The 24,761-nt window shown below is 38.5% G+C and overlaps 1 protein-coding gene across 5 annotated transcripts in view; it reads left to right on the forward strand.

Annotated features, from left to right (window-relative positions):
• The window catches only part of SMC4 (structural maintenance of chromosomes 4), a 113,173-nt gene that overhangs the window by 2,145 nt on the left and 86,267 nt on the right, over positions 1 to 24,761 (forward strand). For 2 of the 5 annotated variants that reach the window (XM_045029609.1, XM_045029607.1), the window contains exons 2-5: positions 267 to 461; positions 1,601 to 1,779; positions 2,389 to 2,580; positions 4,635 to 4,811. In XM_045029609.1, the coding sequence (XP_044885544.1) occupies positions 332 to 461; positions 1,601 to 1,779; positions 2,389 to 2,580; positions 4,635 to 4,811 (678 nt within the window). In that variant the 5' untranslated portion in view covers positions 267 to 331. Of the gene's footprint in view, positions 1 to 266; positions 462 to 1,600; positions 1,780 to 2,388; positions 2,581 to 4,634; positions 4,812 to 8,085; positions 8,099 to 24,761 lie in introns of those variants that run through there. The other 3 variants (XM_045029610.1, XM_045029608.1, XM_045029611.1) reach the window with 3 other exon arrangements.

A 24,761-nucleotide genomic window follows, 5' to 3' on the forward strand; every position in this document is an offset into this window, starting at 1 on the left:
CACATCAGAATGTATGATGGGTTTCAATAGATGGATGTCCTCTACTGATATGTAAAAGTCAGGGGGATAAAGCTACCGATTTAAGGGACTTTAAAATATGGTGACTAAAGGCTGAGTTTTAGTTTGGTTGAAATCCTGATCCTATCTTCGAAATTCATATGGATTTCACTTATTATTAGTCATTTTGGATACACATGCACAGTTATAGCCCTTAATGGGTGATACGCCCAGCACTTGGGTCATGGGGTTTTTCTTGTTTGTGTTAGTGAAGGAGACAATCCCTTGGGTAGTTTGATTGCTTAGAATTGGAGGGAAACAGCCAACAGAAATCATGCCAAGCAAGAGGACCAAAACCTCCACTGCAGCCCGTCAAAAAGGCAAAGAGCCCTTGGAGAAATCCACCAGTGATATGGAAGTGGAAAAAGAAGCTGACAAATGCATCAGTGAAGCATCTCAGCAAGGTAAGTGTTTGTTATGATCCCGATGTACCAAGCATGTAAATTTAGTGGTATGTCTTCACGATAGTATTTTGCTGAACTTAAGGCAACCCCAGTTCAGATTCAGCTTCTATCTAGGAAGGGATACTGTAATTTTTTGTTTTGACAAATTGAATTTAAATCTGATTTTAAACCTGCAAATATGGTTTTGAAAGAGTTAAAGCATTTGCATCGGTGTTTTAGTTTAGGTAAAAATGCTGTTGGTAGGCAATGTTTCTTCCAACTAAGCATAGATTTCATATTCTTGCTATGTTGTCTAGTACTTCCGATTGTGGTAGCAGGATTATTTTAGCTACAGATGCATCCCGCAGTATGGGATTTCTTGGGATGGAATAAGTGGCAGTGACTTGAAATTCTTAAAATAAATGACTTTTAGGCAATTACTCGTTATGTATTAAACTTGTGTTAGAGTTGATTTTCTGCTGGAAACATCTGTAGAAAACTGTTTTTAGGTAGCCATGTATGTGATGTTATTCAAGTAAGATGTTTGATAAATGGTTAATATGTGGAAAGTGATGTCAGAGTTATCTACTTAAAGAAAAAGTTGCTTTTAACAGTTGAAAAGCTGTTTTACTTAAAACTATAATTGAAATCCAAGGGGCCAGTTTGTTTTCGTAACAAACTTCCTGCCTTTCAGGAGTAAGTTGTGCTGTCATTACAGTTTTTCAGGGCATTGTTCAGCCATCCCAAATCTCCTCCTCCTTACAGTGTGTGTGAGCATGCCTGAAATGTGGCTGTCCAGTTATTAATTAGAAAGTCTTTGCCCATTTGTACAGATTTGTAGGCTTTTTAAATGTAACTATTGTAATTTCACACTGCCTTGCAAAGTGTTAGAATAAGCATTATGTAATGAAACAGTAACCCCACTAGTGAACGGATGGGACATCTTAAGTGTCTACTTTCTAAAAGATTAGCTCCTTGGAAGAAAGGTGCTTTAACTGCAGTTACGTTCAGTTTTAATAATTTAAAGTGAAAGTATAGATTCCTAGTTTGTATAGAAGCACCTTTTTGTACTTTTTCTGCTTGAACTAAGCTTTTAGAATGTCTCTCAAGTCATTGAGACATTATATAGTTGTTTTTTTTTTAATTTTGGATGTTTTTAGCAGCCTCGGATGGGGTACTTGATAATCGAAGTTTAGAAGAGATTTTGAGTAGCATCTCTCCTCCCCCACCTCCAGCAATGACCAATGAAGCTGGAGCTCCTCGCCTCATGATAACTCATATTGTAAACCAGAACTTCAAATCCTACGCAGGGGAACAAATTCTGGGACCTTTTCATAAGGTATTTTTCTATTTTAGGTAACTTCTAAACTGAAGTAAATTTTTGTTGTGTCTCTAGTACTCCTTACAGTACTGTGAGCACAACTTATCAGCAAATAACTTCTTATTTTATATATTTATAGTGGAAGAGTGAGAATTACTTTAATTTTATTTAAAGGACAATAGATTACTTGTAGTCAAAGTGTAAGTTTTTGATACTGTACCATGCTTGAAATAGAAGTAAACTACAACTTAAGCATTTATCGTCTTTACTTTATTTCATTTACTTAACAACGTTTAGGGGTTAAGTCACAAATACAAGAAAATTATGTGTTGAATTATGAACTTTTTTCTTTATAAACCATGCTTACTGGGTATAATATAGCTTTCTGACTTTACAGAATAAAAGGTAGACATCTGTGCTAACCAGAGGTGTATTTTGAATAGGTTATACTCTTTTATTCTCCTCTTCCCACCCCACCCCCCCGACAGTAAAAACTAAGCTTCCCAATAGTCTGCAATTTCCTGCATTAGAAATAACAGTATTTTCAGCTGTCCACAAATGAAGTAGATGAAACAAATTGGTTAGTTTCTATTGTAAATTTGAATATTGTTTCTTTCTCTTATGCAGCGTTTTTCTTGTATTATTGGACCAAATGGCAGTGGAAAATCCAATGTCATTGATTCAATGCTTTTTGTATTTGGGTATCGGGCACAAAAAATCAGATCCAAAAAACTTTCTGTACTGATCCATAATTCTGACGAACACAAGAACATCCAGAGTTGTACTGTGGAAGTTCACTTTCAAAAGATTGTTGACAAGGTACGTATTCTTCTGTTTAAAGAAAAAATATGCTGAGGCTTTTTTTTTTTTTTTAAGGATTTTAGAATTTAACATTTTACTGTCTGTCTTAATGTTGAACTATCTTAGGATGAAAATCTTGCCCATATGATTGGTTTACCTTTATGAAGTAGAATACTTCAAACTAAATGGCTGAAAAAGTACACAACTTCAAGGAGATTTGTTTGTTTGTAGTGCTTAATTTCCACTTTGAGTAGACATAACTTTTCATTAGAACTTCTGGATGACTAGTGTTTGGTAATACATTATTTTAAAGTTGTTTAGAAATACTAAACCTTATTCTACCGTCAAGTCACATGAGAAATGTTTTTATTTATATATCTATATTTATAATACGCGCACACACACACACACACACTCTTTAGGGTTGTGTGCAACTGATTTCATTGATACTTTTTATAAGTCTAAAATCAGATGCACATTACAATTTAGAACACATTGTGTATTATGCAGATTTTTTTAAAAATTTGAGGATTAAAAACTGAGTATTTTTATACTTTTCAGCCTTAGATATTTTCTACTTCAATATCAACTTACAATAGCTTAAAGTTGAAGTTTTTATGGTGTATATACACACCATTTATATCACAGTACATTATCAATTTAAACAATCACAAGACTTTCACCTAAAAAGACTAAACATTTTCTGAAATATTAGGGTTAAGATGTCGATGTGACCTTTATTTTAACTGAAATAGAAAAATTAAAAATTTAAAACATCTATTTTGCTTTCCACTTTACTTAGTGCAAACTTTTATGTTGTATTATTGATTTATTGTTACTTACAGCTTGAGGGAAATTTTTACTTAAAGGATTCTAATATTTTTTTCAATAAATTCAACGTTGCTCAAATATTGACTTAATTGTCCAAGAAATGTTGTTTGGGATAATTTTGCGCATGCAACTGAAGAAATAAAAAAGGGGGGAAGTATACTTGCTTTCTGATGTAAATTATAAAAAGCTTATTGAAAGTCAAAAGATTTTAGTTAATTGCCTAAATTACATATTCTGGTAAGGGTATTGTAAAAACAGACTCTTCATGCATTTTAGTTGAAGCACTGTTTGTCTGCATTAAACTATATCTAAATACAAATAAAAATTTGACTTGTATTTATATTATACTAGCCTGTCCAATATTTAAATTTATTGTGGCTTTCATTTGTACCTGCATAATACCTCGAAGCTAATTTCATCAAGCAAAACAACTTCTGAATGGATTTGATATTAAAGGTTATTGAATCGGGGGGGGCTATTCCATTAAAGTAGTAGACCACTTTCTTAAATTTTAGAACTACTGCGTTTCTTTAAAACTTCCTCTGTAAAAATAAAATTGGGTGTCAGTTTTGTTGTATCTATTGCTTTCAGGTAAAGCAAAGATCTCTTGACTAGCTACTAAAACACATATATAAATTTGTTCAATGTGTCCATTTTTAATGTCATTTTTTGTATCTTCTATTTGTACAATGGCTTCAGAGGCACTTAACTAAAGTAACAACTCTTCCTTAGCCCTGCAAAAAAAAAAAAAAAGACTTTAAATTATTCAAAAATAAGACAGCACTTATGTTAAAATACTCAAGGCATCCTAATATAAAGATTAAAAGAAGAAGTAGCCTCTTTGAATTTGAACAGGTTTTTTTCTTTTTGATATGCATGGAGAGTGTAGCAAGAAAAAAAATCTGTCATTAGATGCTAAACAGAGACTATGGTGTTTTAAAGCAGTAGCTGGGGTGAGAGGAGGGAGAGGCATAAAATTAAGGCCCACTCAGTTTAAACTTGTATAGAGTGCCTCTATGCTGTTTTCAAGGCTGTTTTTGGAAGCAAAAACATTGCATGTTTAGTGAGGTGTGCACGCTCTAAGATTTATTATACACTTCAATAGAACTGGGAACCAGGGTACAGTTGCCTTGTAAAAGCCTGAACAAGAGGGTAAAACTGCACTTAACAGTGAAATCTGAAGTAAGCTGTGACTTTATACTAACAATTGTTTTTCTGGTTTTGTTTTTTCCTCAAAACAGGAAGGGGATGATTATGAAGTCATTCCCAACAGCAATTTCTGTGTATCTAGAACTGCCTACAGAGATAATTCTTCTGTCTACCACATCAGTGGGAAGAAGAAAACATTCAAAGATGTTGGTATTCTGCTTCGAAGCCATGGAATTGACCTGGATCATAATAGATTTTTAATTTTACAGGTAAGTCTGATTAGTTCTGAGTCTAAAAATATAACTTTTCTTAAACTCCTAACAAAGTACATTTTGTCTAGGTACTCTGAGTCTTGTATTTGAGGCCTTAAAGTACTCTAGCAGCACATCATGGTTTGCATGCTCTATCAAAAATGCGAATCATTATTTGCTGCTTTGGAAATTTAAGGAAGAGAAACAGTTGAAGATTCTTCTAGTCCAAAGGTTTGTACTGCTGAGTGTGTTCCTGAAATTTGGATGAATAGAAGAATTGCTATACTTGTTCCGCCCTAGCAGCACGTAAATATTGGTGTAGTAAAGTAAATCTTAAACCCCAATATTATTGTGCTGCTTAAGCGTGGCAGAGATTCAGCAACTTGTTTATCCTTTAGATAAGATGCATCAATACCGAGTCAACTCAAATGTGAAATAATTAGAGATTTGTCTACATAGTGTTTTATGACATTGAAATGTTTTTACTTCAATAGTACACATTGAAATTAGATCGCATATATAGACTGAAAGCAACACAATCCTATTATCACATTAAGCATGCTATTTTTCATGCTTGTTTGACAACTGCAGAAGATGGAGTTTTTAAAAATACACTTTTAAAGTATTTGGATACATAAATCAGCCTTGCATAATTAAGTAATTAAAGCTCACAGCAAACCTCATTCAAGCTTCTAAAAAATGTGAGTGTTTTTGTTTTGTTTTTTTTACGAGCGAATTTGGCATTACTGTAACTTATTTCCACTTCCTGGTTCAAAGGTGAAGGGGCTGTTGTCCTGCATTCACCATTTGAGACAAAGCCTGCAAAAAAGCATCAAGGGCTTCCTAACTTAAAAATAATTGGGCTTCCTGCAGCTCCTATTGGCCGGGAACAGTGAACCGCAGCCACTGGGGGGAGGGGGCGTTCCTGCAGATGGTCAACGTAAACAAAATGTCTCACGGCCCACCAGCAGATTACCCTGATTGGCCGCATGCCAAAGGTTGCTGACCCCTGGTGTAAGGTGTTTTCTCCAGTACTTGGATGAAGGTGGGGAAATATCTGGGAAAGAATCCTGCCAAGCATAGTTCTTTTTAATGTAGGTGGCTTTCCTTCCATTCCTCTCTCCCACCCCCACCCAAAAAAAACAACCCTCCATCAAATATTTTTATATATCGGTATATATTTTCAGAATTAGTGAAAACTCACCTATTATAGTAGTCCACTGGACTACCAAATAAAGTTATTAGAGGGGAGCTACCACGTATGAGTCCCACTGTTTTCATCTGATGATGGGAAAGGGACTGACTGTTGTGTAACCAGCATTAGGGCAGGGTGGTGGGTCTTTCTTCCCTGCTCCTCCTCCTGGCCTTGTGTGGGCAAAGTATTATTGTTAACTGTGCAGAGGAAGATGTACCAGATTTCTATGCAAATAGTCTTTCTCAATAAAGCAAGTCCATTTCCCTGTGCAAATGTCTGTAGAGCTCTGCTTCAAATAGATTCTGATGATTAGTTAACTCAAAGGGCATGTGAACTGATAACTGCCAATGGGGGAACATGACAGTCTTGAATATTTGAGGGCTGGGGATTATCGCTAAAAATATTTTATTTAAAATATGGCTCTCCACATGATTAAGCATTTAAAGTATGTTCTGTAATTTAAGAATCAATAAATAACATTTCTGCTTAAGTGTTGCTACTTTTCTGTTATAAGTGTTTTTTCAGATTTAAATGAACTTTTTTTTTAGTCCAATTTTAAGTGAATACCTCAAATCCTGACCTGCTAAATATTGTGCTCATTCTGAGGAGAGGGCCCAATTCAATTTTTAATTAAGGGGTCTGGGCCAGTGTGTAAATTTAGGATATATACTACTGTCTTCATTGATAATGGTGAAAGTTAAGCTGTGGATTGAGAAGTTTGTATAAAGATGAAAGGCAGACTATAACCTACTTATAGTAACTAAACTTTGTTATTCAGTACCTAATTACTGGATTCAGTATCCCTCAGTACAAAAAATACCTACCTTTTGGACTACCTCTATTTCTACTTAGTTTTCTTCTTTCTCTTTTTCCTAATAGATTTAGGTGCCCAACTTTAGGCACCTAAATTTTAAAATTTTTAGTCAAACTAAATGGAACTGATTTAGTATGGTTCTCTCTATCAGGTCCACTTAGTATTGTTTGCTCTTCTGAACACACTTGAAGCACAACCTCTAAAATAGCCTCTCTGCCTACAGTCTTCAAAGAACCCTGTTTTGTTTTGGTTTTTTTGGCCGAGGGGGAGGGCAGCAGGAGCAGTACCATTTACAACAAAGAGCCCTTGTCAAAAAGGTTACTCAGGTATTAAACCCTCTAATAGGATCTAAAAGCTTTGTTGCACAAATTATTCTCCTAAAACTGGACTTGACAAATATATTTTGGTTTTAAACCTTTGAAAACTATTTAAAGACTGGCTTCAGTTAAAATGGAAAATTAGCAACCTTTAAGTAGGGGAAAATGTTACTTAAAACTTCAGCACCACATACTTTAGGTTTTTAATAAAGTTAACTGCTATAAAATATTAGGAATTTTGAGGTAAACACTTAAAATTGTCCAGGTGTACCTTTCAGATGTTCCACAGGCTATCTAAAACTATAATACAAAAATGAAATTTGTCATTGTAAAGCTTGTAATAAAAGTATACCATATCATAGAAAAGTCCAGTATCTTGCTGTTGGGTTTAAGATAATGTGATCTTAAAATTTTACTGAAATTGTGATGTAAAATGGTTATCTGTAAACAACAGCAAATAAAACTAAGATTATTTTTTAAAACTTTGCTTATAGTGATAATGCTATGAATTTATATGTAGAACAAGAATTGAGTTAATTTGTATTTGTGGGCTCAATGTTCTGGCTACAATATGCTAAAATCATAGAGGAGGTGGCTGTACTTCTTGTTGCTCAACAGTGGCTCCTCCAGACAGTGATTAGCATTAAGCTCAAAGGGCCATCTTGTTTACTTCATTTTTGCTGGAATGATGGTGGATGTGACTAAAAGGAATACTAACTAAAGGGGAAGGACTTCTAGAGATCTGTCAAGATCATAGACTTCCCAGGGATAGGCAAAGACACTTGAATGTGACCAGCAAATGAGGGGGAGAGAAAGTATTAAGATTACAATTCTGCTAAATGTCTCCAAGATGAGAGGCAGTTCAGTACACAATTAACTTCATTCTCCTTTAAAGAAGAGTGGGAAAATCCAGCCCTACAGTAGATAGCTGGCTCCTATTCAGTTACTTTCCAAAATAATCTTAATTTCTGCTAAATTGGTAAAGTATTAAAACTGTGAGATTTTCAATATATTTTCTCTAAGGTAGATTGAAAGTTATGTGCTGAACATATCCTCTTATGCTGATTATTTCAAATATACAATTCTTATCTTGATAGGTTTTTAATTCTAATATTTTCAGATAACCTTTAAGCAATTTTAAAGAAAAAATATAGTCCCTGTAGATCTAACTGATTGGAACAACATTCTGCAGTGTACTAATAAATTTTTAGCCAATGGCAATGTATTTTCGTCTTATGACTTAAGGCTGCTGCCAGCAAAAGTTTAATATATTAAAATCTCCTTTCACCTGTTGGCCCATGGAAATATTTTAGGAATCGCTCTTTTTAGTGGGTTGGGAGACTCAGTGGTTAGTGGTTGGGGAGCAATTTGCTTTCCAATAAGGAAGCAGGTTTGTTTGTATGGTTTTTTTTTTTTCCTCCACTTTTAGAACAAGTTTGTGAGCAGTGGCTAGGATTAATTTTACAAAATGTCTTTATTGCATTTGTTTTAATCCATATGAAAATTCAATTCCTTTATGTAAAATGCTCATAAGCAATATATAGATTTATTCAAGTGAATACTAAAAGTAGTTTATGCTACTGCTGTGTTAGTGTTATACTTCATGCTGAATTGAACCCAGTGCAGTGGGATATGATAATTGGTGCCTCTTTTATACTTCCAGTATTCTAAAACCTAATGTTTAGAGGTCACTAAATTTTTCATTAGACTTCCATGTCAGACAAAACATTTCTCAAAAAAAAAAACACTTAAAAAACCAACCACTTTATGGTTTGAGAAATCTGACTTTTTGAAGATTAATACACATACTTATTGTGTATTGTCAGATTTGAAGTCTAAGGTTCTAAAATAATTCTGTTATATTCAGGGAGTGTCATCTGATACTTTTTATTGTATTTGTTCAGAATCTGACTTTGCAGATCATAAAATCTTCATTTGCTTACAGTGTTACTCTTTGTAATTAGCAAACTTGTTGAACACTGGAAAAGTGAGTGTTTTGTGAGTTTTTATTTCAGTGTGTCTTATTAAACATGGGTGTGGGCAGACTGTACACTTTGCGACTCATCTAGCTATTCATTAGGACAATAATGGAGAAGGATTAGTGTATTTAAATTGTGTTTTCTGCGGAAAAAAATTATGAATTATACAGTCAAATGTTGCATTTTCTTGAGATTGTCAGTCTCTGGCTTGGATTCCAAAACTAAAGACTGTGAGTGTAAGTCTAACTTAAGGAATCATATTTAGCACAGAGCTGAACAGGATGTTCTTGAGAGAGCTTCCAAAACTACAGTCAAAATATGTGTAAATAACAATTTAGCAAAGATAACTTTTAAGTTGGACCACTATTTCATTATGAACACATAATTATCCTATACAAAGTACAGCTATTAGTGTAACAGGCTAATTCTGAATTTCTCAGCTTTGGGCAAATTAAGGTGTCATTGAAAATTTCCTATACGTGTGCATCTATCAAACATTTAGATTAAAATTCTCAAAATGTGTATCTAAGATACTTACAGGACTTATTGATTATTTTTCTCAACCCACACCCAGTAATGCTTAATTTTCTGGGGAATGTACTGGCAGAAATTATAAGGATAGTTTCACCAAGTGAATTTTTCTTATTTGGAATATATGGAGAAATTGCAGGCTAGAAAATGAGACCTAACTGCAAGAAAGAAACCCCTACAAGTATTATTTTTCCAGTCCCGTCCTGTTAATAATAGACTTGTGGGGGTTTAAACTCAGAGCAATGAGAGCTATGTGAGAGACTCCTTTGCAAGAGTGGAGGGGAGAATAAGGTAGCATTACTTATCAGGGTGCATAATATGGGGCCTGAAAATTCTGTGGAATTAAGTTTCTTGATTAGAGCATTTTTGCTTGAAAAAACATCTCAGTTGAAAATGTGAGGGTTGAACAGTGGAGGTCAAGTGTGGCTGCCATTATAAAATTCCATTTTGAAAAAAGCATATCCAGTATTTACACTTCTAGTATTAATGATTTTTCTCTCTTCCTTCACCTCGTCCTTTCACTCCCCACCCCCGCTTAAAAACTGACATCAGTTACGTAGAAGAAGCAAAGAAATGGAACGCATTTCTTGCTAGCACAATCAACACCATAGTGGAAGAACAACTACAAATGGGAGGGGAGATGAGACAATACAACAAGTGCGCAAACTATTATTTGGTAGACATTAATGGTTTGCAGCTCGGGGGGGGGTGAGGCGGAGGCTATATCAGATGAAGCTGTTGTCTCAATCTGTTTATAGGGAGATAAAAAATGGAATTAGATGAACAATCTAGTATGACGTCTCTGTAGGTGGCCAGTTTTGGATTCAGGAATTGAAAATTACACTGGCTTGAGACTTTGCCTGGACCAGTAAAAGTCCATTTGTAAGAAGATAGCATTCATGTCTGGTCCAGCATCTTGTGACCTGCCAATTCTCATTACCTTCTTGCCTCTTTCACTTCAGTCCTAACATAACTTGTATTGGCTGTTGCAAAAAAAGCTGCATCCAAGACTAGTAGTTACATCATCTAAGGCTTTATTTCAATTTAGATCTACAATTTTAAGCTTTTAAAGCATTTATGTATGCAGTACTCCTGGCTCTAGTGAGTCTCAAAATGGCAGTTGCTAAAATCAGGCCAGAATGGAAATTGAGAGATGGAAAGACATGGAATTATGACTGGAATTGTCTGACTCAAGTATGAGTGTCACCAAACTTGTTTTTAATAAAACCTGCTCTTTTACGAAGTCCAAATATTAAAATACTTCTGCAAAATATAAACTCTATCTCTCTAATGTGGTTTCTTCTCCCAGCAAATCTAAGGGGTCACTAGAGTTTCCTTCTGCTGTCGACTACATAAGCAATTCCTGTCTCTATACTTAAGAGGAGCTACAAGGGGGAAAAAGTAAGTCATGAGGGTTCAATTATGTGAAATACCCATTCAATCAATAACTCCTCTTGCCGTGCATGAAATGCCTTAATGAAGCAGTTGGATATAAATTTTTGAGGATTAATATCCCTCATCCTAACCATGACTCTACTGTGCTTGATACTCCAAGGGAGATGTACCACTATAGGCTCTGCCTGTAAATAGGCAGTTTTGTCTAACCTTCCATATTAACATTCTCATACAAGAACTGAAAGGGAAGCTACTCTTTCGATCAAGCAAATCAGTCATTTTTCCTTTATAGGGCTGCTGGAGTCTCATACCTTAGTCCCTGCGCTGGGCGGTTCTCATTTTTTATATTAAGCAGACCTTTTTTTTTTTTTTTTTTAGGAATTTAAATTTTAAAAAAATCATTACACCTAGCATATGATGATGTAAACCCATCATATATATATATGCAAGAAAATAATTACTTAATTCACTCAAAGTCAGAGAGTTAGCATTGTTACTGGCAATTATGAAAGTACTGGTTACAATGCCTTAGTTAAATTTGAGTGTTGCGCTTAAGGGAGAATGTCAGTTTGTTTGTTGCATATGAAGAAAAACATATTGGCCTAAATACCTTCAGGGAATCTGGACCATTATCCCTAAATTTACAGCATTTACTCCAAATACAAAAATATGTCTTAGTTTGAGTTAAAATTAATTATAAATAGATTATTTAAGAACTGTAGTGCTTGTCGGACCATTTTTGTCCTGAATTATCTTATTGCTAACACACTCGTCACGTTTTCATATAGTTAATGCATTAAAGTCTTGTGCATAGACTATACTAAAGAAATTAGGTGTAATTAAGCTAAGTTCATTATGATTGTAGACTAGTAGATAGAGCCAGGTCAATAGCTCAATTTATTAAATGCAATCACTGTAATAGAGGTAGTTCTCTCAGTCATCTTTCTCCTAATCTAATTTACATTTTGCAGTAAATTTCTTATCTAACTTTAACAAAACAGAGTAATTGCCAAGTAGAAAACTACCCATTGGAGTTAAATTGAGAATACATATCCCCAACTTTATGGGTTTTTAAAAAAAACAAATACCGTGTAGGTATACCAAAACCAGGCATTACAAACTCAGGACATTGAGAATTAAGATTAAACTAAAAATATTCAAACATAGTGAACTATGGGAATGTGAGAACAAAAAACTAACTGTGGGGACTTTGTCAGGCTTTTAGGTTGTCCAGTTGGTGTATCCTCACATCCTGGGCCCACATTTCCTACTGAAAGAAATGTAAAAATGTAACATTTTGTTAATACTTAAAGCTATTTAATAATTTTAAACTAAACAATAAAACGTCACAACTATCAAAGTGAAATCAAACAAATTAGACTAATTTATTAAAATCCATCAACTGAATACCAAAAGTAATCAATCCTTATACCAATTTTAAGAAGGTGGCTATTTGGTCATATTCTTTCATTGTGATTTATAATCAAAGTCAATCCATATGTATGTTTAAGTAGCTTAATACCAAAACCAAATTATTTAATATCTGGGCCACACCCTCTGAGTCAATTATAAAGCTTCCTCAGAATTCCATGATGCAGTGGTACTAACCCTTTCTTCCCATTTCTTCTCCCCTGTCCTACAGGAAAAAAAAATTATAAAAACAGGCTTTAACAGAATACTTGATGAGCATAAATTTGAAAATACTTGTTTGCCAGAAGTTACAGATGACTATTTTGTCTCAACACTTTTAAACACGAAACACTCTCTAAAATAATTTTGAGATAATATTTAGGACTGTTTAAATGTGGGGTATATTTCTTATAGGTGCCATCCCCATGTGAACTTTGTGGGTGCTCATAGTGCATGTATGCACGCATCCGCACTTCCACATCCTAAAAATAACTAGGCTGAGACATCAACCAGTTAAACTAACAAAATAAAAATTTTGGGGTCAAAAATAAAAAATGAGGTACTTTTGATTATAAGGATTTAAAGCTCTTCAGTTTTTTGCAATATTCTGGACTCTGAGTAGGCACTCGAACTTCAATCAAGGAATCGGGCTGTAGTAGTCTGCTAGCACAGTGCTTCCCTGCATCTGAAGAAGATCCAATAGTGAGAGAGACTAGTCAGAGACTAGAGTAGCCTTTATGTTAATGTCATGCCTTTTCCCCAAGGTGATGAATTTTGAAGATTCTGGACTGTCCATCGTCCAGAATGATGAGGCTTCTGTGCCTTAGTTTCAATTCTTATGTATTTCAAACTTTGCTTATTCTGCAAATCTGGTTTGAATTAGATTATCTTTTAGGAAGCATCAGTTTGGGAAAGTTCCATTTGAATCAGCAATTTTTAAAATATTAAGTGTTTTACTTATTACAAAGACTAAGTCTATGACAGATATAAAAAAAATTCAGATTACATGAGACCACTTTCGAGACATCTGGCAAGGTCTTTGCCAGGTGAAGAGGTCTTTGACATTGTCATCACTTCGTCACAAAATAAAAATAGCTGACTGTGGAAAAAAAACAAAAAACCGTTGCAATGACTATTCACTCAACAGTCATCCATTAGCAAAATTAAAAATAAGTTCAAACTTTTGTTCAGTTTCATCAACTCTAGTTGAAGCTAGCCATCTTATAGTCAACTTTTTTATTTTGGAACTCTTATCAATCAAAGAGCTTATCTTCTGGAATCTTCATCGTGATGAAGAAAAGTTGTTTTAAAGCCTATCAAAATGAGATCCACTTAACATATAAATTTAAGTTTTATATAAGCTCTGTATTGTCACATAAATAAGGTCGGAGGATTAGATTTTTATTGGTAAATGTTAGCAAAGGTCTTTCACCACATACACACTGCTGATGGGAAAATATTTCCATTGATGATCAAAATTTACAGATATGCAAAATAAGATGTGGTTTGAGAACTTGTTTAAGGAAATATGCAATGTATATTTTGACGTGTTATGATGATAGTTTGTGTTTTAATGGTTATGAAGCTTAAACTTCTCGAATCTCAACACCAGTCGTTAAATTGTCTGACATCCTCCATAATTTCCCACAACTGTGAAAATTTAAATAGATAAATAATGCTTAAAACTAAACATTGGTATTCATTATAATGATCTAAAATCTAATTCTTCCAAGCTTACATATAAGCGTTTTCTTCCACAGGAATATGCAGTTAAAGCACTCATACAGCCTTAACCTTGCTCCATTAATAATATTATGCAATAACAACATGACTACAGTTTCAAGGCATTTAGTGTTTGTGGTTCCCGATTTAATAAAACTGTCTTTTGGGGTCAGTTTTCATTTATGTTCCCTCATGTCAGCACTCCAGGGCAGAGTTATGGTTCTTTGGGTGCCTTAACTGTACATTTCCATACTTAGATTTTGGGTTGTTTTTTTTTTTTAAACCTAAACTCTGAACTTCCTGGATTTGTAATAGTTACTTTTAGGCATAATCTTGTAATTCTCTTTTTAACCTTTAAATCACTGATAATTTATATTTAAATTTAGCTTTTTTTGCCTGGTATAATGATGTGGAAGAAACTCTTGTAGTTCTGTTTCCACATAACCTCCTCTTCATGGCAGTTGTAACTGTCTCCATTGAAACAGGAACTCCTGCCATCCTCCTTCATGATTAGCACTTTTATGGCCCCATAGAGAAATTGGCTTAAAAAGAATACATAAGTACTCCTGCATCCAGTTTCTAGCAAATATGATTTCTTATAATCCAATATTTAAAAAATTAATGAAGAGACTCTTCAATAAAGCTATAGTCTCTGTCTACCGCTATGTAGCCATATTACATTGTTGGTAACTCTCCATGCTTCTGATTAAAAATACAAAGTTGTTTTTTTTTTAATCTGTTAATTTCTTTATTACAACTAAACATTGGGTGTACACTGCATGACTGTTCTCCTTTAATCACCAGCATGTATGACTTTTTGCAAAGATGTTGTTAGCCACAGTAGTCTTTCGAATAGTCCCATAATAGTGTGTGGACACTGGTACCATTATTTCTTTGAAAAACACCACTTCCCCATTTGACCCCATCATACCTGGGTACGTTTTAAATTTTAATGTTAAAAAGACAAAATTAGATGACTGACATCAAACTCAGGCTGCTATAAGCAGGTACATAATCCACTCCATTAGGAAAAATCTATGTAGGCAGTGTTTATACTGTCTCAAAAGTCTACAGCCTGGACTCTGTGAGAGGAAGCAGGAAAGCAAATTTGAGCCAAGGGTCTGCCCCTAGCTTAAATCTTTGAACTGTAAGCAAGGTCACAAACTTTTAAAGAAAACAGGAGTACTTGTGGCACCTTAAAGACTAACAGATTTATTTGAGCATGAGCTTTCGTGCTCAAATAAATTTGTTAGTCTTTAAGGTGCCACAAGTACTCCTGTTTTTTTTGCGGATACAGACTAACACGGCTGCTACTCTGAAACTTTTAAAGGTTCACTTGGACAGTTTTTCAAGTAGCTAGCACCCAGACCCATTTAGGGTTTTAAATATCAATAGGTATAACTTTTTGAATTACACCCTGAATTTAAATGAGAGCCATGGCAAGCTTTGGATCCTTTGTGTAATATGTTTCTGTGGTAGGCCTCCATATTCTACACAACATGCAGCTATTATTTTGGGGGGCGGGGGCGGTGCTATGTGCTGCATATTATAGCAATGCAATCTGGGGGTAAAAGGCAAAATGTATGTACTGGCAAGGTCCAGATCAGTTACAATTGTCACTATTCCCACTATTTAAACCTTTTTTCTATACTTTGATTATCATTTGCCTTGATCATTATAACGTCCATCACTCCAAATGCCACAGCTCCAAATACGTGTTCGTAAGCCAAATTTTTTTTAGTAAAAAAGGGAAGCACCAGAGAAGGGGGTCGGCTTATGAACGGGTATAGAGAGGGAGAGGTGGGACATAGCTCCTCCCCACAACAGAGGGAGCAAGGAGAGGCAGCACAGCCAGCAGAGACAGAGGGGAAGAGCCGGGGCCAGAGTCTCTCTGCTTCTGGCAATGCTGCTCTCCCCCCAGCCTCCAAAGCAGCTGCAGCTCCAGGGCCGGCAGGCTGCAGCCTTGCCACTTGGCCCCACCCCACAGAGCAGGCTGTGGCCATGCCGCCCGGCCTGCCAGAGCACGCTGCAGCAGTGCTGCCCGACCCAGCCCACTGGGACATGCTGCGGCTGCACCGCCAGGCCTGCTGGAGCTCACAGCAGCTGCACTGCCCAACCCAGCCCGCGGGACGTGCGGCTGCACTGCCAGGCCCGCTGGAGCTCACAGCAGCTGCGCTGCCCAGCCTGCCGGAGCAGCTCCAGCCAGGTCAGAGACATCCTCCCGTGGCCCTCCCCAGATAAGGTGGGAAGGGATGGGATGGGGAGAGTGTGGGGGGCCCGGTCTAGGGGTGGGGTCATGTGGGGGGTGGTCACAGGGGTTACTCCCCTGACTCCCAGCTTCTCCCTCTTCCTGCCTTCCCCCCCCCTGCCCCCCCCCCCAAAAAAACCCCACCAGTTGCTGTCCTGGCCCATCAGGCTAGGCAGCTGGCAGGCCGGGACACTTTGTTTACTTAGGTTTACCCCTGTGCCTGCAGACGCTCAAGGTAAACAAACCATCTCAGCCCCCCAGCGGCTTGTCCTGATGGCCTGGGAGCCAAAGTTTGCTGACCTCTGAATTTTAGGGTCGGCTTATGAACAGGTTATAAAAAGTTTCCATTTTTACATATCCGTCTTGGGGAGGTCGGCTTATAAACAAGCTGGCTTATAATCAAGTATATACGGTAATCATCCTCTTCAGCAACATCAAACTAGAGCTTCACCTGACCACCAGTGTTCCCTCTAATTTTTTACATCCATGTGCAGAATAAATTATGTGTACCAATATGGAGAGGATGTGTGACACATCACCTTCATATTGGTGCACATAACAAAATTCATGTGGGGTTGGGGCTGAGAGGTTCAGACTGTGGGAGGGGGCTCAGGGCTGGGGCAGAGGGTTGGGTGCAAGGTATGAGGGCTCCAGCTAGGGGTGAAGACTCTGGGGTGGGGGTGGGGATGAGGGCTTTAGGATGCAGGCTGTCCTGTGACTGTGGTGGGGAGAGAGGACTCCTCCCAGCCCTTTTGCCGCAGCAGCTTGGGGCAGGAGGAGAAGCACCTCTCCCCGGCTGCGGCAGCTCTGGCGGGCCTGGGCTGGGCCAAGGGAGAGGCTCCTCTCTGCCAGCCGCAGCAGGTCTGTGCTGGGGCCGGTGGGGAGGGGCGCCTCTCCCCTGGCCGCAGCGGGTCCATACGGGCCAGCAGAGGGGAAGGGGGGGGGGTGGAATTGCCTCTCCCTACCACAGTCCTGAGTCCCTGCACTGGGCTTAATAGGTAGCTGCACAGCCATGCAGCTTAGAGGCAACTTAGCTAACCACTTGCCTTATCTGAAGAAACTGGCTTTCTGGTTCTTTCTAGATCAAACTCTGTCTCCTCATCCTTGATTCTAAGTCTTTGCACATCATTTTGTCCCCACCTATGTCTCTGTTCTCACTTCCTTCTAATCTCCCTCTCCCCCGTCCCCACAATTTTGTTTGCTTCTTTCTCCCAATCCTATTGCCCTGCTGTTTCCTTTCTTTCACTTTCTCCTGCTATTGGCTTTGAGCCTTCTGTAATGCTTTTCCCCCTCTACATGTGAAACAGTTTGACAGCCGAACAACTTTCTTCCTTTAAACCCGTTTCTGTCTCGAACCTTCCTATATTCTTCTCAGTGTTAAATTCCCTTAATCTCACTTTTCAAATGTATTGTCTAGTGTCTTTTTCTGATTTTTTCTTGTTCTCCTTAGATAGTAAGCAGTTTGAGGCAGGGAAAGCATCTCATGTTTGTGAAGCACCATATAAACTTCAGTATCATAAGTTATTGAATAATTATCCTGCCAAACACAGATTGGAAGCGCTTTCCCCATTCTAACACTTCCTAAGACTCCAGAGGCAATAGAGTGTCCAGAGGTTGCTCCTAAATTATACATCTTATTTATACAATGGAAAAACCTGCTATTCTCTGTTTTCCACCAATCAATAAATATCACCATTATCTTATTCAGATTAAGAATGATCCAGTTTGTACTCATGCAAACTCCTACCTTGGCCAATCACTATGAAGGCAAAGATACCACACATACAAAATGATTAAGAAACATTGAACTAAATGTAATCCATGTACTGATAGTACATGAATATAAATTTCCTCTCATTTCCCTCAACTTCACATGAAGGAGCAATAGAACGATAATGACTTCTGTATGAAAGTTTAGGGTCAAGCAGTTAACTTGCCACTGCACTCTGGGTTCTTAAAAAGGTGAGCTACCTTGAATAGTTCAATTTGTGTCCCTGCAGTTGAGTTGTCAGCTCCTCAACAGTGCATCAAAGGCTGCTATTTGGGAGTTCTGTATTATCTGCAATTTGGATTTTTTTTTTAATCAATAGAAATAAATCATGAGAATACATCACTTCAGATTGAAATAAGACACTTATTTCAAATGAAGACCCGCATTTCAAATGGAAATCTTACAAATGTATGGAGTGATTTCAAATTTAAGCAGAAAGCAACAGGGGTTAGCTTTCTAAGAGACTTTAAGCCATTATTCCTAAGCCTTGTGTGAGGCTCAGATGAAATAAGGCAGAGGTTTGTATAACTCCTTTTGTCTGGCTTTGGAAGTACATTTGAGGCATCACGAGAGATTTGAAAATAGTGAAATTAACATGTATTCCTTATTCTAGAATACTTTAGAATGTCAGAATATGGTAGGATCCCATACACAATTTAAGATCTCATCTTAAGGTGAGTGTACTTAAGGAATGCAGAGTGTACAGTTAGGGATTAATTTAGTTGGACATTTGGTGGCGATATCACACCTAATACCTACAATGAAAGAATGTTAATTTTTTAAAAACTTTCTCCGTTTCCTGAATCTAAAACTGCTAGCTACAGATGCATTGCTAAAGAATGTGTCTACAGGTTTTAATGTGCTTCTCCTAGCTTTCTTATTCCTAAAATTAGAGCTTGTCTTTCTGACCCTGTCAAACACACCTCTAAACTCCATAGTATTCAAACATGATGAAGACTGGACTTGATTGCCTAATACTGAGGGTATAGCTATACTGCAGTTAGACACCTGCAGCTGGTCTGTGCCAGCTCACCCAAGCTAAGGGGCTGTTTGATTGTGGTGTAGATGTTTGGGTTTGGGCTGGTGCTAGGCTCTAGGACTGCATGAGGTGGGAGGGGCTCAAGGCTCAGGCTACAAAGTCCAAGAGCCCAAGGTCAAGGCTGAGCTCCGATGTCTACACTGCAATCAAACAGTCCCTTAGCCCAAGTCAGCTGGCATGGGCCAGCTGTGTCTGAAGTTACCCGGATCAGGTTTGACATTGAGATAGTCACCCTGGTAAAGCAAGACTTGGAATAGACTCTATTATTCTGCTAATATGTTTTACAACTTGTAAACTATACTCCAAAATTTGGCTGAAGATAAAACACTCATTCCTGTTTATTCAGTAATGGTAATGTCATAGTCACCCTCTCAGAGTGCCCCTTGTGGTATCGCCCCTGCAAATGCCCCACCCTCAGCTTTCCCTTCTCTGAGTGCCTCAAAAATTCTCTCAAACACTTTGGCAAAGAACACCCATGTCACAGGGTAACTTACTAACAGGGAGACCTCTAATCACAAAATAAATAAAGCATACCATAATTCAAAGGGTTCTGGCCCCACTGCTTTCTGTGACTCCCGGACTCATCAGTCTGTTTTCCTTCAGAATGGAAGACTCTGAGGCTTACCTGAAGAGTCACTTACTAGAGTTCAAATGGCCCAAACAAAGGACCAACACAATGTCTGATCACCTTGAGCTTATTGAAAGTACCATATCTCTCCTGGGTTCTCTCCCAGTTTTCTGCCCCTTCTACAGGATAGTGGCAACAGGAACACACCCATAGGTCTTCTGGTTCCAGAGTTTCTAACAACCCAGGCCTCTCCCTGCTTCTAGTCCTGCCTCTCCCTTCCTGCCTCCGAAGCCTCTTCATATATAAATTTCCTGATCCCAGGTGCTACCCTGCCCCCTAATCAGACTTAGAGTGCACCTGTTCAATCAGAGAAGGAATGAGACTCTCTTCCTTAAAGGAAGAACTTTCACACCAGAATTCCTTTGCTTGTGAGTTTTTGGCTTCAAATATGCTAATAAGGAGGCTGTATTCCAAGCTATTCTGATTTGCTTCTGCTCTCTGGTGAGTTTGATCCTTAATCAGCATCAGCAGATCTTTTTATAGGAAGGATTTTTAAAAGCATGGATACCAGTAGACTTTGAAATATCCATTTACCCAGCTCAGGAAAATCTACAGAATATAAGCTCTTGCTTTTAAAAACTTTTTTTCTAGCCCTTACATCTTCAAAGATAACCCTATGAACATGACTGGAAAGTAAAGCGGTAGAGTGATGTCTTGGTGTGGTGATGTTGGCAAGGAGCTTCCTCCCCAAGTAAGAGGAGCTTGCTGCTGGCGTGGCAGTACATTGAAGGCTGTCTTCACCACCATTGGTCTTCAGGTTGCCTAGGGCCTTCCTTTGGAGACTGCTGCTCCCCGTTTTGGGCTGAGGGAGCAACAGTCTCAGAGGAAAATACCAGCCACTCCAGGAGAGCTCTATGTAGGAGACCTTAGTCCATCCCGTGCTTTGCTGCACATTGGGCTACCTACATTTACCATCCTTGCCTGTCAACTGCCCTTCTCTCCAAATCTTCCCATTTCATGTTGAGGTGCTTGATGATGTTCAGAACTGTTCGTTTCCATGTTATTCGCAGTCTTCCTCTCTTTCTTGTGTTTTCTGGCTTCCATTCAGGGCGGTATTTTGTAAGCGTTCTTTTTCCATTCTCGGCACATGTCCCAGCCACTGATGGGCTGTCTACTCGGCACATGTCCCAGCTACTACTACTTTAGTAGATTATTTGTGAGAGGTGCCTTGTCCAGTAATTTTACAGACTTACTCATTGGTCTTTCTATCTCTGTTATTCCCAATGTTCTTCTCAGACACTTGTGATGAAATGCATCCAGCTTTTGCGTATCTTTCTTGGTAAATCTTGCTTTGTACACATTCAGTTTTGTCTTGAGGGAGATGTTTTTGATTTGCCAAATGTTTTTGAGTCTTCCAAATGCAGTGTTTGCCTTCCCCATTCTTCTTATTTCCCCGGAACTATTACCATCTTGGCTGATGGTACTTCCAAGATACGTAAAATTATCCACTTTCTCCAGTTTTTCTTCTTCAGTATTGATTTCTGCCCCTATAGTCCCCATTAACATGACTTTACATTTCTTTGCATTGTATCTCAAACCTATCTTCTCCATTACTTCTTTTACTTGGTTTGTGCATTTTTGAGGTCCATTGGCATCTTCACTGATAAGAGCGATGTCGTCAGCAAAGTCTAGATCAAATAGCCTTGAATAGTTCCATTTTAGGCCATATGTATCACTGTCTCATTGTTTTAATCCATAATCAGTGACTAGAATAAACAAAAAAGGAGACAGGATGCATCCCTGCCTTTATACCTGTTTTGATGCTGAATGGCTTACTCAATCTATTTTCCTTTTTAATGCAGCATTTTGAGTTGATGTAGAATGGCTTCATAATGTTAATTAATTTTTGTTGGAATTCCATATTGTTCCACAATTTTCCACATTATTTCTCCGTTTACACTATCAAATGCCAGTGTAAATGATAAAACAAGGTGTAATGGTCTCAAGTTGCAGTGGGGGAGGTTTAGGTTGGATATTAGGAAAAACTTTTTCACTAGGAGGGTGGAGAAGCACTGGAATGGGTTACCTAGGGAGGTGGTGGAATCTCCTTTCTTAGAGGTTTTTAAGATCAGGCTTGACAAAGCCCTGGCTGGGATGATTTAGTTGGGAATTGGTCCTGCTTTGAGCAGAGGGTTGGACTAGATGTCCTCCTGAGGTCCCTTCCAACCCTAATACTCTGATTCTATGCCTTTTGAAAGTCCACAAAATTGATGGCAAGACTGCTTTGGAATTCAGTTGTATTCTCAATAATCCATCTCAGGGTGAAAATAGTGTCTGTATAATCTCCCTTGTCTAAATACAGATTGTTGTTCACATAGGATGGTATCTATCTTTCCTTTCATTCTGTTCAGGAGGACTGCTGCTATTACTTTTCCTGTGACAGATAGAAGTGTTACTCCCCTCCAGTTTGAACAATTGTTTAGATCACCTTTCTTCGGTAAGTTGATTATGATACTGAGGGTCCATTCTTCTGGCACTTTTGCCTCCATCCATATTTTGATGCACAGCGAACAGATGACTTATTCCACGTCTTCGCCTCCATATTTAAGCGTCTCAGGATGAATGCCATCCAAACCAGGTGCCTTCTAGTTTTTCAGCTTCTGCAGTGTTTCTTTTTCCCTCCTTTGATTTTTACCTCAGATATATCTATATCTAGATCTAATGGCTTATCATTGTTATATTCCAGCCTTGTAATTGGTTCTGGTTGATTTATCGCTTCTTTGAAGTGTTCCATACATCTGTTTTCTTGTTCTTCCCGTGTTTTCAAAATTTCTCCTTGTTTCCCTTTCACTGCGACACTTCTAAATTTTTATCCATATCCTGTTAATCTAAGAGATTCTATACAGAATTGAACAATGTAATGAAAGAAATACCAAAGGACGATCTTGTCCTGGTTATGGGATATTTTAATGCCCAGGTTGGAAATGAAAGAAGAGGTTGGGAAACAGTCGTCAGCCCACATACAACTGGAATGACAATGGCACAAGACTTCTTGAATTTTGTGCCGAAAACAATCTTAGCATCTGCAACTCTTTCTTCCAACATTAAAACATACACAAAAAGACATGGATTTCACCAGATGGCCATACACAAAATGAGATCGACTTTATCTGTGTTAGTCAGAGGTGGAAAACATCAGTGTTAGACACAAGAATATTCAGAGGAGCAGATATAGGGAGTGATTGCTGTTTGCTGAAAGCAAACATCAAATTGAAGTTTAAAGCGCTTAAAAAGAGAGAACACAGACTCAGATTATTCAATACACGGAAACTACAAGATTGCAGGATATGAAAAGACTACCAGATAGAGGTCAAGAATAGGTCTGAGACCCTTAAAGATCTTGAAGAAAATGAAGTGGAAAAATACTGGGATCTTTTCAAAACAGCTATTCTAGAAGCAGCTGAAAAGATAATTGGTAGAAAGAGAGGAAGCAATAAAGAACAGTGGATCTCAGAAGAAACATGGAAAATTTATAGACAAAAGAAGAAAACAAAAGGCTCTAGTACTACAACATGTGACTGAAGAAACAAACCAAACCTACAGGAACCTTGACAAAGCAGTAAAGAAACAATGCAAAAGAGATAAGTGAAATTGAATAGAAAGTATGGCTAGTGAAGCTGAAGAAGCAGGGGAAAGAAACAATACAAGAATAGTCTACACCGGGGTGGGCAAACTTTTTGACCTGAGGGCCACATTGGGGAATAGAAATTGTATGGCAGGCCATGAATGCTCACAAAATTGGGGTTGGCATGCGGGAGGGGGTGAGGGCTCTGGTTGGGGGTGCGGGCTCCGGGGTGGGGCTGGGGATGAGGAGTTTGGGGTGTAGGAGGTTGCTCTGGGCTGGGACTGAGGAGTTCGGAGGGGGATCAGGGCTGGGGCAGGGGTGCAGGTTCCGTCTGGGGGTGCAGGCTCTGGGGTGGGGCTGGGGATGAGAGGTTTGGGGTGCAGGAGGTTGCTCCATTCTGGGATAGAGGGGTTTGGAGAGCGGGAGGGGGATCAGGGCTGGGGTGGAGTGTGGGGAGATGCTCAGAGGTGCAGGCTCCAAGCAGCACTTATCTCAAGTGGCTCCTGGAAGCAGTGGCATGTCTCTTCTCCAGCTCCTACGCATGGAGCGGTCCACAACCCTCAGAGCAGGGCCATGCCATGTCTTCCGAGAGCTGTGTGGTGTGGCCCCCGACCCAGTGCCCCAGTGGGAGCTGACGGGCCAGCTAGTTTGCCCAGCCCTGGTGTACGCAATCCTAAAACAGTGTGTAGGAGGGCTGTCTTCTAATCTAAAACTGGGGGTTGGTGTAACATATGTTCCAATTAGTGATGGGGGGATGCCTAGCCTTTGACTAAAAAAGCGCAGCTAGTGGTGAAAACAGACCACTGGGAAAACAGAAATGATGTGTTTTCTTTTTGTGAGTTGATTTTAGTTCTTGGGATTATTGAGCACTGAAGAAATTTTTCAAGCCCTGGGCATCTCTATTTGGGATTGATGACACCTAGGGTATGTCTACACCACAGGATTATACCGATTTTACAGAAACCGTTTTTTTAAACAGATTGTATAAAGTCGAGTGCACGCGGCCACACTAAGCAGAATAATTCGGTGGTGTGCGTCCATGTACCGAGGCTAGCGTCGATTTCCGGAGCATTGCACTGTGGGTAGCTATCCCGTAGCTATCCCATAGTTCCCGCAGTCTCCCCCGCCCCTTGGAATTCTGGGTTGAGATCCCAGTGCCTGATGGGGCAAAAAACATTGTCGCAGGTGGTTCTGGGTACAGCCTCACCCCTCCCTCCGTGAAAGCAGCAGCAGCCAACCGTTTCATGCCTTTTTTCCTGAGTGAACTGTGCAAACGCCATAGCACACCAAACATGGACCCTGCTCAGCTCATGACAGCAATCATGGACGTTGTAAACACCTTGCACATTCTCAT

The sequence above is a fragment of the Mauremys mutica genome, chromosome 9, assembly GCF_020497125.1.
Source record: "Mauremys mutica isolate MM-2020 ecotype Southern chromosome 9, ASM2049712v1, whole genome shotgun sequence".
NCBI lineage: Eukaryota > Metazoa > Chordata > Testudines > Geoemydidae > Mauremys > Mauremys mutica.